At 37.2% G+C, this 15543-nt stretch overlaps 1 protein-coding gene and 2 long non-coding RNA genes across 3 annotated transcripts; 1 reads left to right on the top strand and 2 right to left on the bottom strand.

The window, feature by feature from the left end:
• Nucleotides 1-3032: 3032 nt before the first annotated feature.
• LOC139862008 (small ribosomal subunit protein eS25-like) lies at nt 3033-12582 on the top strand. Its single transcript, XM_071850546.1, has 4 exons — nt 3033-3079; nt 3180-3254; nt 11689-11823; nt 12062-12582. Exons 1-4 carry the CDS (start codon nt 3077-3079, stop codon nt 12173-12175), a joined length of 327 nt encoding a protein of 108 aa, XP_071706647.1. The 5' UTR covers nt 3033-3076; the 3' UTR covers nt 12176-12582.
• Nucleotides 3670-5533, bottom strand: LOC139861378 (uncharacterized). The gene is made up of 3 exons (XR_011763745.1): nt 5214-5533; nt 4351-4416; nt 3670-3810 (listed from the first exon to the last, which is right to left on the bottom strand). It is a non-coding gene; the product is annotated as an uncharacterized lncRNA (long non-coding RNA).
• On the bottom strand, nt 9499-11170 carry LOC139861457 (uncharacterized). Its single transcript, XR_011763767.1, has 3 exons — nt 11073-11170; nt 10208-10273; nt 9499-9637 (listed from the first exon to the last, which is right to left on the bottom strand). It is a non-coding gene; the product is annotated as an uncharacterized lncRNA (long non-coding RNA).
• Nucleotides 12583-15543: the final 2961 nt, after the last annotated feature.

The following is a 15543-nucleotide window of genomic DNA, read 5'->3' as shown; positions in this document are numbered from 1 at the left end:
TATAAACAACTCTCTCTGTTATTCCAGTAATCAACATATTGTCGATGTTTTTCAACCCAATCAATGTCGGCTTTACCCTTGAGTGTGATGTCATGTAGTTCTCGGTATTGATTCGGTGTAAGCAGAAAAAAAGTAGTCGGAATTGGCTGAATGAAACCAAACTGTCTACATACCCTTTGTGGGACGTGGGGTTCAACAGTAGAATAAAAAATCATCCAGCCCATATAGACCCACAAATTTCTATCTTGTGTACATTCGGCAGGGAGTGTACTCAAAATATCTTTGTAAGGCTCCCACTTAAACTGTAAATAAAATACACCATAATCTTATATATACTAGACTACGGTATACAAATAAATATTATTTAACGGTGTCTTAAAATGCCACAATCAACTATATTTAATATAAGCGTTTTGTTACAATATCAACATTTAAATATATACGTATTTAGAGATATATATATATATATATATATATATATATATATATATATATATATATATATATATATATATATATATATATATGTAAGTATTTAATTATACGTAGTTATACCTGATCATCAACTAATGTAGTGAAAGCTGAGCGGGTTGTTGTAATACAGTGAGCTGGGGTATTCTTATTGCTAAAGGTTGCATTCCACCTAATATACGTGTGTTTAAAAAAGCGTATGATAAATATACATTTAAATAGATTTACGTATATAAGCGTTAATAAATAAAGTTATATATATAGTTGAATAATACCTAGCTGCATACGGGTGTGTCAGGTTGTAGCGGCATTCAATACGAGCTGGGGCAATGATCGGCATTCTTTCATATGCCCAAATCTGTAACAACCACAAAGCTCCTTGTATACCTTTCTTTCGTGAATTTTCAGCAGCTTTACACAAATTTCTATACAAATAAGCTAAGACTGCAGACCCCCAACTTCTACGGGCCTCAACACTAAAATCTTCAAAGTTGGCCACATAGTTCAATGGGACCTCATGAGAGCTAGAATCCGGAAATAAATGCCCACCAAGCATAATTAAAATGTACAATCTAGCTCTCTGTTTATAACCTTCTTCAGTTTCGACTACCGGAAACTTCAAAAATTCAACCAACGTGCCAATTACTATTTTTCCAGTAGAGACTTCTTCTTCTTCTACGTCAATACCTAGCATTAACTCACAGTATTCGACCCAACATTCCTTATCACAACACAACCACACTCCAGATACAGGTTGTCCGTTTATGGGCAGACCCCATAAAACTTGAATATCTTGTAAAGTAACGGTTGCTTCACCAACTGGAAAGTGAAAGGTGTGTGTCTCCGGACGCCACCTTTCAACCAATGCAGTAATTAGTGCATGATCTAACTTATGAAAACCGGTAGAGAAAACACCGGCTAACCCCGCTTGACGAATATAATCAAAGACTCTTGGATGTATTTGTTTTCTTGGGAGTGTCTTAATGTGATCCCAAAGAGCTTTATCAGCTCTTCGCGCGTTCAACTGATTCCCAGCATCCGCACCCGAAAATATTTTAAATGATCGATGTTGTCGTGTCGCTTGTAACCACAACAATTCGTTGTTTGGTGGTTGCTCGTTTACTTGTATTCCCGCCATTGCTTGATAATTTTATAGTGTAAATTTATGTGCATACCATTTAATCAATTGATCAGTAACTATTGCAGTGTAAATGGTTGATAATTTTGTAGTTCAACGGATGGGTTTAAGTAGGAGAAATGTGTTATTTTTTTTTGTCACATGCATGCAAGTGATTAAACATATCAATGCTGTATACGATGGACTGAATAATAGTAATAGGGCTGACGTGTGGGTCCCGTTAGTCATGCATGCGGTATGTCCACAAGCTAAGTGGGTTCCGGGTTTCCCACATGCGGCACCCTACAAGGGTTCCACTTTACGTCCCTTCACACCCTTCACAGCATCTTTTTTTTTAACTTTTTTGCAGGTGTACTAACATCCTTCATCTCCCACATGCGGCACCCTCTTTTTTCTACCGTCCCCCAACTCCCAAATGCGGAACCCCACTTTTTTTCACCATCCCGCAGGTCCCAACTGCGGATATACGTGTTTCATAATTTTTTTTTTTGACCATACGGGTACGATAAAGAGAGTGGGGATATATACGGCTTTGGCAAAAAATTCGATTCCGTGGAGTGTTTGGAGTGTTAGACATTTTTTTTGTGTGTAAAATTTGTTAAAAGTATGAAGTGTTTAAGTTGAGTGTGGGTGTATTATTTTGTGTAAAATGTAGATATATATATATATATAGAAAAATATTAATAATTTTTTTTTTTTTATAAATTCTAACGGCAAAAACATATTCAAACGGTCAAAAATATCAACCAATTGGAAACGTACACGTGGCCAAACGGCCGTTTCTTGTTCCGTTTCTTTCTCCCAGACGTCAAAGAAACGCCACAAAGAACTGCTCAATTGCCACAAGATTTGGCGTTTCTTTTGGTCCATGTAAGAAAGTAATGGGGTTACTTGCACCCGTTACAAATAGTCTTACTCTCACTCTTAGTATGAACAAGGAACAAGATAAAGGGTGTCCGCTTCGCAGCTGAAAATTGCCAACGATTACTTTGCCGGCGATTCATTACAAACTTAATCTACATAGTAAAGTGTTTAACGGTTACACACATATCAACAGTTTGAGTTGTAATTAAAAACATAAAAACTTGTCATTCCGGGCTTTTTTTTTTTGTTGCCAAACACTACTATTTGAGATTTCTACTATGCTACAGTGGACTTCGATTTGGATTAATATTTAGTTATGAACAATTGTCAAAATGAGTCTCAACTAATGGGAGGGCTCCATTTAGTTTAGTTGTGTCAATATAGAGGGGGGAATTAACATAAGTGGATGTAGAATTAAAAGGTAAAAAGAAAAAATAATTACACCGGTTACATATAAAACCCGACCCGATAGACATAACCCGCTAACTTAATCAGAACCATCAAAACCCTAGCTATATATAAACACAAACCACAAAATTCACTCACGCAGCTTCTTTTCTTTACAACTTCCAAACCCGACAGAGTTACATATCATCAGATTTCATGGTTAGTTAGGTTTTTCGTATGTGACTTCATCAATTGAAAGTTTCATTTTATCAATTCAATTGTAATAATCTTAACAATTTCTTCATTTTCTTAAATTTAGGCTCCGAAGAAGGAAAAGGCCCCGCCGCCGTCGTCTAAGCCAGCTAAGTCCGGTGGTGGAAAGCAGAAAAAGAAGGTCAAATTTTGATCTAATTTTTTAATTCCTTATTAAAGTTTATGTTTTTATGTATCTGATGCGTTAGATTGATTAGAATTTTTGTTAATTTCCTTCTACTGATCTTGTAAATCCGGTGATTAAGCAGTAATTTAGGGTTTTATGTTAATGCTGTTGAAACGACCCCGACTCAATTTCAAAAACGACAACTTTTTTTTTTTTATGCATTTTGACACAATTCAAAACCAACACAAAAGTTACCCAAACTCATTCATATCAACCAAAATCTGTTTAGGATTCAACGTACGACAAAATCACACAACGAAACGCTTAAACAAGTTTAATCATATATCGGGTGGCCCACGACCCGTTACATAATACAAAAGTGTAAATTTGACCCAAATTACACAACGAACTGTTTAGGACTTAACAACCCAAACCAATACCAAGAGCATGATCCCGAGACCACTTACCCCCAACCCGAGTCTAATAAGGTAGTAACAACCACATCATAAGCTCAAACAATTCTTAGACATCTAGTCTAAAACTAGATATCTTCACGTCATCACACCGGTACCTATAAAAAGGTAAACAACAACGGAATAAGCTAACGCTTAGTGAATGTAATAATCATACATACATACACATAGCTCATACAATCACGACTATAACACCGAGCATGCAATCGTATAGGCACCAAATGTTATCACGATAAGAAACACATTAAAGCATGCTACATCACATCAATCAAACATTAAAACTCAATCATAACACAAGGATATCCAAATCATCGGGTGGCCGCCCAAACGTTATCCAGTGTCCAATCAGAGTTACTAGACAACAAGTGGTCTAACTCATAGTCCACTTTAGTGGCCTAACTCATAGTCCACTCGCCATGTGGTCTAACTCATAGTCCACTCGCCATGTGGTCTAACTCATAGTCCACTAGCCACGTCACATCATCATATGCACAAATATTCGTCGGTTTATTAACAAATCATCTTTGGTCAAATATTCGCCGGTTTGAACATAAGTTACTCATAGTCAAATATTCGCCGGTTTGACTACGGGTCGCACATATAACCTATGCACATATACATACAATTATTACACTCACCTTGATAACGCGCAACAAGTAACTTGGAAGCACAACCGCCATCAACACATCCGAGCAAGTATTTACCTATACAACACATAGACATATAAACACATAAACACGCATTCTCTAAAAGAGAATCCGACACCATCATCTCTTAGCCTAGGGTTTCCACCTTGCTCACCAAAATCCTCCCATTTAGACATTTAAATGGACACAACCAAATTACCACCAAGGGTGGTAATTCTAGCCCACAAACAAGTACAATTTTAACGCCTATTACACTTGACCCAAAAAGGATTCGACCCATCACCACTGCATGTGGTAATTCAAGTCCAATAACACCCTAAAGTTATTGACACTTGTACCAAGTCCAAATTTCCAAACAACAACACTTTAATCACTTTTTACCCATTTAACCAAATCTGGACAGCCCCTTTGTCCCTTAATTCTGACCCGTTTAAACACCGATTCAGAAAAGACAAACTTATTAGTTGGAAAGTATACTCCAAGACCTTTCCGAAAAGTGCTCACACGCCCCAAACGGAGCTACGGTTGATTAGATACGACCTTTACAAGATCATCGTTTGTGCAGCTTTTGTAACTACGGGTTTAATAATTTATACCAAATTTTCAACTCACAAACATACCCAAAACACTAATTCACTAACTCTAGAGTCAAGACTATGAAGGATTGAATTTTATCATAAATCATCACCACCATCTTCATTTAAAACACTAAAATCATAAATTTTAGTTACAATTACCCAACCCTAATTCATCCATGATGCTTATGCATCATGCTTGAACTAGTATCATCATCAAACAACACCACATATCATAATCTAAAAGAAAACCCATTTAGTTAAAGCTAGGGTTCTTACCACAACATTTGAGATGAAGAAGGAAGATGATTCCCTTAGTTATTTCTACACCCAAGGGATTAGTCTACCACCAATTGCACAAAATCACTAGCTTTTAGCTCCAATTTGATGAGAATCAAAACCCTAATTTTTTCTCCATTTCTCTCTTGCTCGTCACTTTTCTCTTCCTCTCTATTATTTGTATCAATATTTGTCTAGAATGATTTAGAACTCACTATTTCCAGCTTATAGTACAAGATTGGGACTCATACACCTTTAGTCCCTCAACCTTTCAAAAACATCATCTAGACCCCTTAAATATTATGGATGTTACAACTCTCCCCCACTTATATTGGATCACGTCCCCGTGATCCGCGCCACTATTTAAAGTAGGTATTGCAACGCTAATTCTTCAGCTAACACACTAATTCGACACCCTTTTTAGTGTTGACATTTAACAAACAAGTTCTGAAACCACACCTCGAATACTCCACTTAAAGGGTACTTATCTTCTAACGACATACGCATTTACTCATAAGGAAGACATTTACTCGCAAGTTATTCGTTAGCTTCAACAAATATTCTACTTCATAACTCTTGTCAGCCCTAAGTGGTCCACAAACTGGGAATTAACATTTCTCATTAGCACAACATATTACTCTTTTCCATGGTGAAGTCTTAAGCATCATCATATCGTGCCTCTTGGAACGTTAACGGTCTCTTCGACCTATTCGCACACGATTTTGTCAATCCTAATTTGTTCGAAACAACAACGTTACACTCACGCTCTATTAACTAATCACATCCGATTACATCGGGGTTCCCCCTTTTTCTCACATTGCACTACATAAAGTGGCTTCCAATGCTAGCAAGAAAGCTATTATTATACCAAAATTCTACCAATCAAGAATATTCATTTTATCTACCTCTGAATTTTATCGTACGACCTACAATATGCCCACCAACGCCGGATGGGCCTCTCGCCATGACCACCCGTTATGGAGGATATCGGCACTCTATCACTAATAAGTTCTCACAACCCCCAGGGTATTTACACGAAAATCAATCAGCTAACCGAGTGTCTCTATTTGAGACAATCGAAATTGGAATTCCTCACCCAACACTCGACCTTATAGTGGGGTAATTCATTAAAGGTTCCAACGAACACGCTTCTCGAAGAGGGAAAAGATGCAAGTTCCTCGATAACCGACTCATAATCATCTATTTATCACCTTAAGGGATTCCCGACATCCCCAAATCACGATACAAAAGCATTCCTAGTGACAGTCACATCTCCATTACAGAATTTCTAAGTGACCACAATATCATATCTAACCTCCTCTCACATAATGGATTAATGGTGATACTCGACACCAAACTTACAAGGACTTGCAGTTTAATTAAACCTACTACAATTGACTCCACACTTAATACTCCATAAACCATATCTCAACGATCAAAACACTGGACCTAGAGTTCAATATCACTGGCTCAATACCCTACCACATTAAGATTTCGGGTTGAAACTGAGGTCTGGAACTGTATACTCCGATATTTCTTCGGCGGCAGTAAAACTCCCCCACTTAGGGTTCAACTCTACATCAACATCGACAAGATGATAAAATCCCGTGAATTTGTAGCCTTTCAACTGACTTAACTATTATCATAGTTGGTCAAAAGTACCAAATTTCCAAAAATTCACTTCGGACCCCTAAAAACGGCATACTCAATAACCTTAGTCGTCATACACGTTAGTCGATCCTACTCGATCTTCTACTCACTTGACCGTTTAATTACTAGTAGTCATTTACTCACTCTCGCAAAAAGAGTGACTAATCTAATTAGCAAATGCATCACCTACAATGTAAGCACCTTACTAATTTATTCGGCCCAACTAGCCGTCAAGTCCCATGTCGTCTCACCATTCAATCTTACACCCCGAGCACGTAAGAGTAACGAGAATTCCCGTATCAATAACTTACCGCACCCGTGTCAACTATCATTGTTCCGTGGTTGTTCATGGCAACAACCATAGAGTTAATTTTTATTCATCCATTGCACACAAGGAATTTATTACAATGCTTACAAGCTCGACCTTACAACAGTCAAATTATTACACCGACCCTTCTACATTGTCATCCACCACTCTTCTTAAAGGTTTCTTACATGTAAAAGAAAAATGTAAACACAATAATGACTACATTATCATCGGAATCGAAAAATACATGAGCAGGCATAAAAGGCACCTGTCCTAGAATTATGTGCTCTCTCACCATATACCGAGGTTTAGGAGCTCGGTTTTTGGGTTCCATATTACCCAATGTCACTTATTACGCCACTCAACATGGTGGTACTCACATTACCGCACACACTATTGTTCTACTTCCTTTCCGAATATCTTTGCCGAGTTTCTTACAAAACTAAAACTCAACACAAGCACACCCTTACGGACGTAATAGCGTACGTGAAGATAACTTTACCGAACTCACCCGTTACACCTAACACTCTTATCAATTCTTCTACCACGAAGATTACCATCTAACAACAATTTTTGGGAAGACTCCTAAGAATGCCTTAGGCTACTCTGTCACGTACGTCATCGCTACATTCACACTACTTACTTCCTCTTAATCAAACTTGGAGTATACAAACACCACTCTCAACTACATAGCTCACTTAAGCGAATAAATATGTACTTTTACAACTCGCCACTTGATGACTTATAGTCATATCCACTCGATAAACATTACGATGCTCTAGCTTAACAGTCTTTCTAGTGAACGCACGTTCCTCACAAGTTTACCCAGGCCAAGATATTTAGCCTTACTACACATTTATATATCACTAACGAGACGAGATGCTTGGTGATACCAGGCCTTATACTCCTTTGTTCACTGCCAAAATTATCAACACAAGGGAATTCCTCAAGGAAAATTACCCAATGTGCCTCATTAGCACACCTATGTTCTATCACAATTCCTCGTCATACGGGTCTCACTCCCGCGAGTTAATGACCCAATGACTCCCCGGTACACAATCACTCATGTTGACTCACGATTGGAATCACTACGTGATTCCCTAACTACACACTCGACCAGGTTATAACACTTACTACTATCACGAGACTTGTTGCATCCCACGAGACTTGTTGGATCCCAAGTCTACGCCACACACCCACTACGGTCATCCTAGTTATGGTAGAAGACTCTCATCATATCAATCTCGACATTGCACCCGCTACTTAGGGTGACTACGAATGCACCAATCTCACAAGTATACGTACTCGCCATAAATGTCTATGTTTACCATAACTCTCCTCGATTCACTATACTCCTAAGGTGATAACAAACACAACACCTTAGACCAACGCACTCTAGGAACGCACTCTAGGAACCATTACCTGACTCCTAAATCACCACCAAATATTTCCTAACAATGTCACGTTCATCCGTTCGGTACTCAACATGTCATGCTTGGTGTCAAAATACGTATTGTAATAATGGTGATCAAGCACTAATACAATTGCGTACCTTACCATTTTCACATGTCCATATAAAGTACTTTACCCGAACTAGTGCGACATTCACATAAAACAAAACACGCGACAACTCCTAGTACACCCGAATGATCCAAATCCTCGGTGAACTTGATCATTCACAATCACCAATAACCCAATCTCTCCAATAGATTCATCCCTAGGACACCGCACCAAAAGATATATGTATATGTATATATACAATAAAATAATAAATGCACATATATCATAACCACATGTCATCCTACTACTTAAGGATTTATCATCAAAAGCAACCTCCTAGTCAACCTACTACTATAGGCGACTATCTATCTAAGGCACAAGCGCAAATACCAATTAAGGCCCCACATAACCACAGGTCTTAGTTAGTGTACCTACACTAAGGCACTAACCATTCGCAATACGAACCGTATTTCTACAAGTCCGCATTTAATTCCACACAATCAAGTCTAAGTCTAGGCACCTATCGCAAAGTTACCTAGATTCCTTAGACCATGCTCTGATACCACTTGAAACGACCCCGACTCAACTTCAAAAACGACAACTTTTTTTTTTATGCATTTTGACACAATTCAAAACCAACACAAAAGTTACCCAAACTCATTCATATCAACCAAAATCTGTTTAGGATTCAACGTACGACAAAATCACACAACGAAACGCTTAAACAAGTTTAATCATATATCGGGTGGCCCACGACCCGTTACATAATACAAAAGTGTAAATTTGACCCAAATTACACAACGAACTGTTTAGGACTTAACAACCCAAACCAATACCAAGAGCATGATCCCGAGACCACTTACCCCCAACCCGAGTCTAATAAGGTAGTAACAACCACATCATAAGCTCAAACAATTCTTAGACATCTAGTCTAAAACTAGATATCTTCACGTCATCACACCGGTACCTATAAAAAGGTAAACAACAACGGAATAAGCTAACGCTTAGTGAATGTAATAATCATACATACATACACATAGCTCATACAATCACGACTATAACACCGAGCATGCAATCGTATAGGCACCAAATGTTATCACGATAAGAAACACATTAAAGCATGCTACATCACATCAATCAAACATTAAAACTCAATCATAACACATAAGGATATCCAAATCATCGGGTGGCCGCCCAAACGTTATCCAGTGTCCAATCAGAGTTACTAGACAACAAGTGGCCTAACTCATAGTCCACTTTAGTGGCCTAACTCATAGTCCACTCGCCATGTGGTCTAACTCATAGTCCACTCGCCATGTGGTCTAACTCATAGTCCACTAGCCATGTGGTCTAACTCATAGTCCACTAGCCACGTCACATCATCATATGCACAAATATTCGTCGGTTTATTAACAAATCATCTTTGGTCAAATATTCGCCGGTTTGAACATAAGTTACTCATAGTCAAATATTCGCCGGTTTGACTACGGGTCGCACATATAACCTATGCACATATACATACAATTATTACACTCACCTTGATAGCGCGCAACAAGTAACTTGGAAGCACAACCGCCATCAACACATCCGAGCAAGTATTTACCTATACAACACATAGACATATAAACACACAAACACGCATTCTCTAAAAGAGAATCCGACACCATCATCTCTTAGCCTAGGGTTTCCACCTTGCTCACCAAAATCCTCCCATTTAGACATTTAAATGGACACAACCAAATTACCACCAAGGGTGGTAATTCTAGCCCACAAACAAGTACAATTTTAACGCCTATTACACTTGACCCAAAAAGGATTCGACCCATCACCACTGCATGTGGTAATTCAAGTCCAATAACACCCTAAAGTTATTGACACTTGTACCAAGTCCAAATTTCCAAACAACAACACTTTAATCACTTTTTACCCATTTAACCAAATCTGGACAGCCCCTTTGTCCCTTAATTCTGACCCGTTTAAACACCGATTCAGAAAAGACAAACTTATTAGTTGGAAAGTATACTCCAAGACCTTTCCGAAAAGTGCTCACACGCCCCAAACGGAGCTACGGTTGATTAGATACGACCTTTACAAGATCATCGTTTGTGCAGCTTTTGTAACTACGGGTTTAATAATTTATACCAAATTTTCAACTCACAAACATACCCAAAACACTAATTCACTAACTCTAGAGTAACAAGACTATGAAGGATTGAATTTTATCATAAATCATCACCACCATCTTCATTTAAAACACTAAAATCATAAATTTTAGTTACAATTACCCAACCCTAATTCATCCATGATGCTTATGCATCATGCTTGAACTAGTATCATCATCAAACAACACCACATATCATAATCTAAAAGAAAACCCATTTAGTTAAAGCTAGGGTTCTTACCACAACACTTGAGATGAAGAAGGAAGATGATTCCCTTAGTTATTTCTACACCCAAGGGATTAGTCTACCACCAATTGCACAAAATCAATAGCTTTTAGCTCCAATTTGATGAGAATCAAAACCCTAATTTCTTCTCCATTTCTGTCTTGCTCGTCACTTTTCTCTTCCTCTCTATTATTTGTATCAATATTTGTCTAGAATGATTTAGAACTCACTATTTCCAGCTTATAGTACAAGATTGGGACTCATACACCTTTAGTCCCTCAACCTTTCAAAAACATCATCTAGACCCCTTAAATATTATGGATGTTACAGCTGTACATGCTGTGATGTATCTGTTTAATTACACCTGCAATCTGATTTCCTTATTATATACTGCAATCTGATTTAAACTATGCTATTAAACAGTGAAACAGTTTATATGTATAATTTTGTACAGCTGAACTCTTATCATTCTTCTATTCTCTTGCATGCTGGTAGTTTTCATGTGATTAGCTATGTTGCTTTGTTAAAAATATTTTGCAGATGGAATCTGTATAATGTAGCAATTGTGATATGATCTGGCTGTTGTAAAAAATAACTAGTGCTTACAGTTGTATTTGAAATGGTTATTTAGAAGTGGAGCAAAGGAAAGCAAAAGGAGAAGGTGAACAACATGGTTCTTTTTGACAAGGCTACTTATGACAAGCTTCTTTCTGAGGCTCCTAAGTTCAAGCTTATCACTCCTTCCATCTTATCAGACAGATTAAGGGTATTCATAAATCTGCTTTCAAATACTTTTATAAGCAACTTTTTATGTGCTTTGTGAAAGTCGTTTCTTACTTGTTTTATGTTCGAAACTTCGAAGTGACAAAACTTCAGCTTTTTTTAAATTGATCACAATACAATAGCAATCAAAGTTCATCAAATAATTATAAATATTGTTATTTAATAATGTATGGACATATGACTAGTTTATTTCATATTACTTATAGTTTGTTTTGTTATAGATCAATGGATCTTTGGCAAGAAAGGCAATCAAGGATTTGATGGCAAGAGGTGCAATTAGGATGGTATCTACTCATGCTAGCCAACAAATTTACACCAGGGCTACTAATACTTGAAAGAGATAATAGTAGGTTGTGTTTGATGTGAAGGCACCATCTTTTGTTTCTGCCTAGTTTTTTGTTTACTGTAAGACTTAAAACCTCTCTGCTTCATACTGATGCTTTTTTAGAAGGCCTTAATGCTATATTTTGGAATCTAATTGTTCGCTTTTCTGTCTACTGGTCAAGATAACACGGCCATTGCTTATCTGACATGGTCTGAAAATCTTAAATTGTTTCTTCGAAGTCAAGGAACATATTACATGTGTGTGAGACATGGTTCACAGTACCATCCTCCTTAATCTGTCACTCATTCTTCTTTAATCGACTCTAGCTTTCTGTTAGTAGCCTCCCTGCATAACGTTCATACCGTTAACAACACAAAACCACACAAAAAAATGTCACAAAAACAATCACAAAACCACCTTAAATGGTCACTAAATTCAAATCTGTCACTAACCTGTCAATCCGTCACTCACCTCTCGCTTATGTCACTACTGTACTAAACTATCTTTTGTAACCAAAAACTTCACAGAATCGTTGCTAAATCATCAAACAATATGCAATTATATTCTGATGACTTGGTTTGAAGAGTTTAGAACCAATTTGACCTTTCGATTCTCTCCTGCTACTGCGGGAATGTTAGCAGTTATCTTTGTAATAATGATATGCTAACAATTACTTGTAGCAGTTACTATTGGTGTCTACATATACATGTAGCAATTACTCCTTGTGTATTGTTTTATAAGTCTGAATATAATATAATACACATCCTTCGAACAACATGTATATAGTTTTCATGTAAACGCTTTAGGTTTTAACGAATATTTTTTTAAGGGCAAAGGAAAAGATATATTAATTTTCAAACATACAAAAGGGCTGGATATACCCAAAGCCCCCCACAACAAAACCAAAAACAGCAAGAATCCAGATACAAACTAAAACAAACACCCATAACTAAACAAGATGAAATCTATCGTTAGCCCATCTTAAATTCCAAACTTTGGCAGCTTTCAATACAGCACCCGAATTCTTGACTTTAAAAGTCAACATCTTTAACTTGACATACTTAGTGATCTCCTCACATAAGCTATCATCTGATCTTTCCTTATGTTTGAAAATACGACAATTTCGTTCATGCCAAATATGATAAACACTAGCAGCAACAACAATCCTATTAAGAATACTCCAAATCTTATTAACCTGTGGATACTGAGATAACATTAGAACAATGTTATGCAACTGATAAGGCAACCCTTTAAACAACAATAGGCCCTTAACCTTCTTCCAAACCTTCAAACTGTAGTCACAAGAAAAGAATAAATGATTGACTGAATCTCTCTCCTTGTTGCACAGAACACACTTCAAAACATGATTCGGCATCCACTTCTGGATTCTATCTTGAGTATTAAGTCTTTTAAGCATAGCAAGCCATAACACAAACGCATGCTTTGGGTCGAATTGCTTGAACCAAACAACATGATACCACTCCACTTTAGGTTTAACAGTTTTAAAATCATTCCAAACCTGCTGTGTGGAGAAGTTAACCCTATTACCAGCATTGTCAATCCAGTAATAACAGCAACTACCATTAGACACCTGCATACAGATATGAGCTTTAATCTACTCTCTAATACTCAAGAGGTACTTCCAACCCCAACTGTCATTATATTTAGCTTCAACCTCCCAAAAATTATCCTCTTTAAGTTTAACCAGATTGACCCATTTACCCCATAGAGAGTCTTTTTGGGTAATGATCCTCCAAATATGTTTAACAATCAAAGTTTCATTCCATTCCTTGAGAGACTTAAGACCTAAACCACCTTGATCCTTTGGTAAACATACATCCTTCCAGGCCACTTTAGCTTTACCCTTTGCACTGTCTGATTGGCACCATAAAAAACCCTTGAGCACTCTTTCAATCTCTTGAATGACACCATATGGAAGGATATAAACAGACATCCAGTATATCTGCATAGCAGAAAGAACAGATGCCACTAGTTGCAGTCTTCCTGCATAGGAAAGCTTTTTATTCTTCCAATTATTCACCTTGATTTTGACTTTATCAATCAAACTCCTGCAATCTTTAATTCCCAGCTTTTTACTCAACAAAGGAACACCTAAATATCTCAAAGGGAGTTTACCAACACCAAAAGGTAAAATTTGAACAATTTTACTTTGAATATCAGTTGAAACACTACCAAAAAAGATAGTACTTTTACTAGCATTTGGGGTCAGTCCAGACACTTTTCCAAAAACCTCTAAAGCCTCTTTGATAACCCTAATAGAGCCTTCATCAGCATGACACATGATCAAAAGATCATCAGCAAAACACATATGGGATAGTTGCATTCTCTTACACTTATGATGATACTTGAAACTTTTACTTTCATTGATTTTGTGATCCAGAATCAAAGATAGTACCTCCATTACTAATGTGAAAATATATGGAGACATAGGATCTCCCTGCCTCAAGCCTCTACCCCCTTTGAAGAAACCCTGAATATCACCATTAATACAAATTGAAAAAGAAGAGCTTGTAATGCATGCCATGACCCACTCAATCATTCTTTCATGTAATCCAAACATAATAAGGATATCCTTTAAAAATTTCCAATCCACCGTGTCATAATCCTTTTGGATATCGATTTTCAATGCACATCTCTTAGGCCCATGCTTCCTGTTATAACTTTTTAAGACTTCTTGAGCCACCAAAATATTATCAAGAATGGACCTACCTGGAATAAATGCACTTTGAGTGCACCTAACCAGTTTGTCAAGACCATTCTTCAATCTGCAAGTTATAATCTTGCTAATGCACTTATATATAACATTGCAGCAGGCAATAGGTCTGAAATCTGATACCTTATTTGGGGTATCAATTTTAGGAACAAGGGCTATTAATGTAGCATTGATTTCCTTTAGTATTTTGCCATTATCAAAGAACTCTTTAATAGCAGCACACACATCCACACCCACAATATCCCAGGCTTTTTAAAAAAATAAGGCTGAATACCCATCTGGACCACTAGCCTTATTATCATCAATCTCAAACATAGCCTTCTTAATTTCATCATCAGTAATAGGCATAACCATAGCTTGAGCATCTGATCTTGATAGTTTATTGATGAATATATCACCAATCTCACTAATTGGACTGCAATTATCATTCTTCCCCAAAAACCTTTGAAAGTGCTTCACAAACTGCTCACCACTAAACCTTGTGCCCTGTTCATCACATATACTGTCCACCCTACTTTTATGTTTTCTATTCTTAATCACACTGTGAAAGAACCTTGTATTTTTATCTCCCTCAGTGAGCCATTGCAGTTTAGCTTTCTGTTGAAGTAAAACCACTTCATCACATTTGGCATCTTCATATTGTA

The sequence above is a fragment of the Rutidosis leptorrhynchoides genome, chromosome 8 (genome assembly GCF_046630445.1).
Source record: "Rutidosis leptorrhynchoides isolate AG116_Rl617_1_P2 chromosome 8, CSIRO_AGI_Rlap_v1, whole genome shotgun sequence".
NCBI classification, from domain to species: Eukaryota; Viridiplantae; Streptophyta; class Magnoliopsida; order Asterales; family Asteraceae; genus Rutidosis; species Rutidosis leptorrhynchoides.
Note: the sequence above shows the minus strand (reverse complement) of the source record. Positions and strands in the feature narration are given on the sequence as shown.

Bases quoted from the DNA above. Each gene is read 5' to 3' on its own strand.
- LOC139862008 (XM_071850546.1), top strand. The intron at 3,255-11,688 runs GTCAAATTTTGA...ATGGTTATTTAG, and splicing joins GTGGAAAGCAGAAAAAGAAG to AAGTGGAGCAAAGGAAAGCA. The intron at 11,824-12,061 runs GTATTCATAAAT...GTTTTGTTATAG, and splicing joins TCTTATCAGACAGATTAAGG to ATCAATGGATCTTTGGCAAG.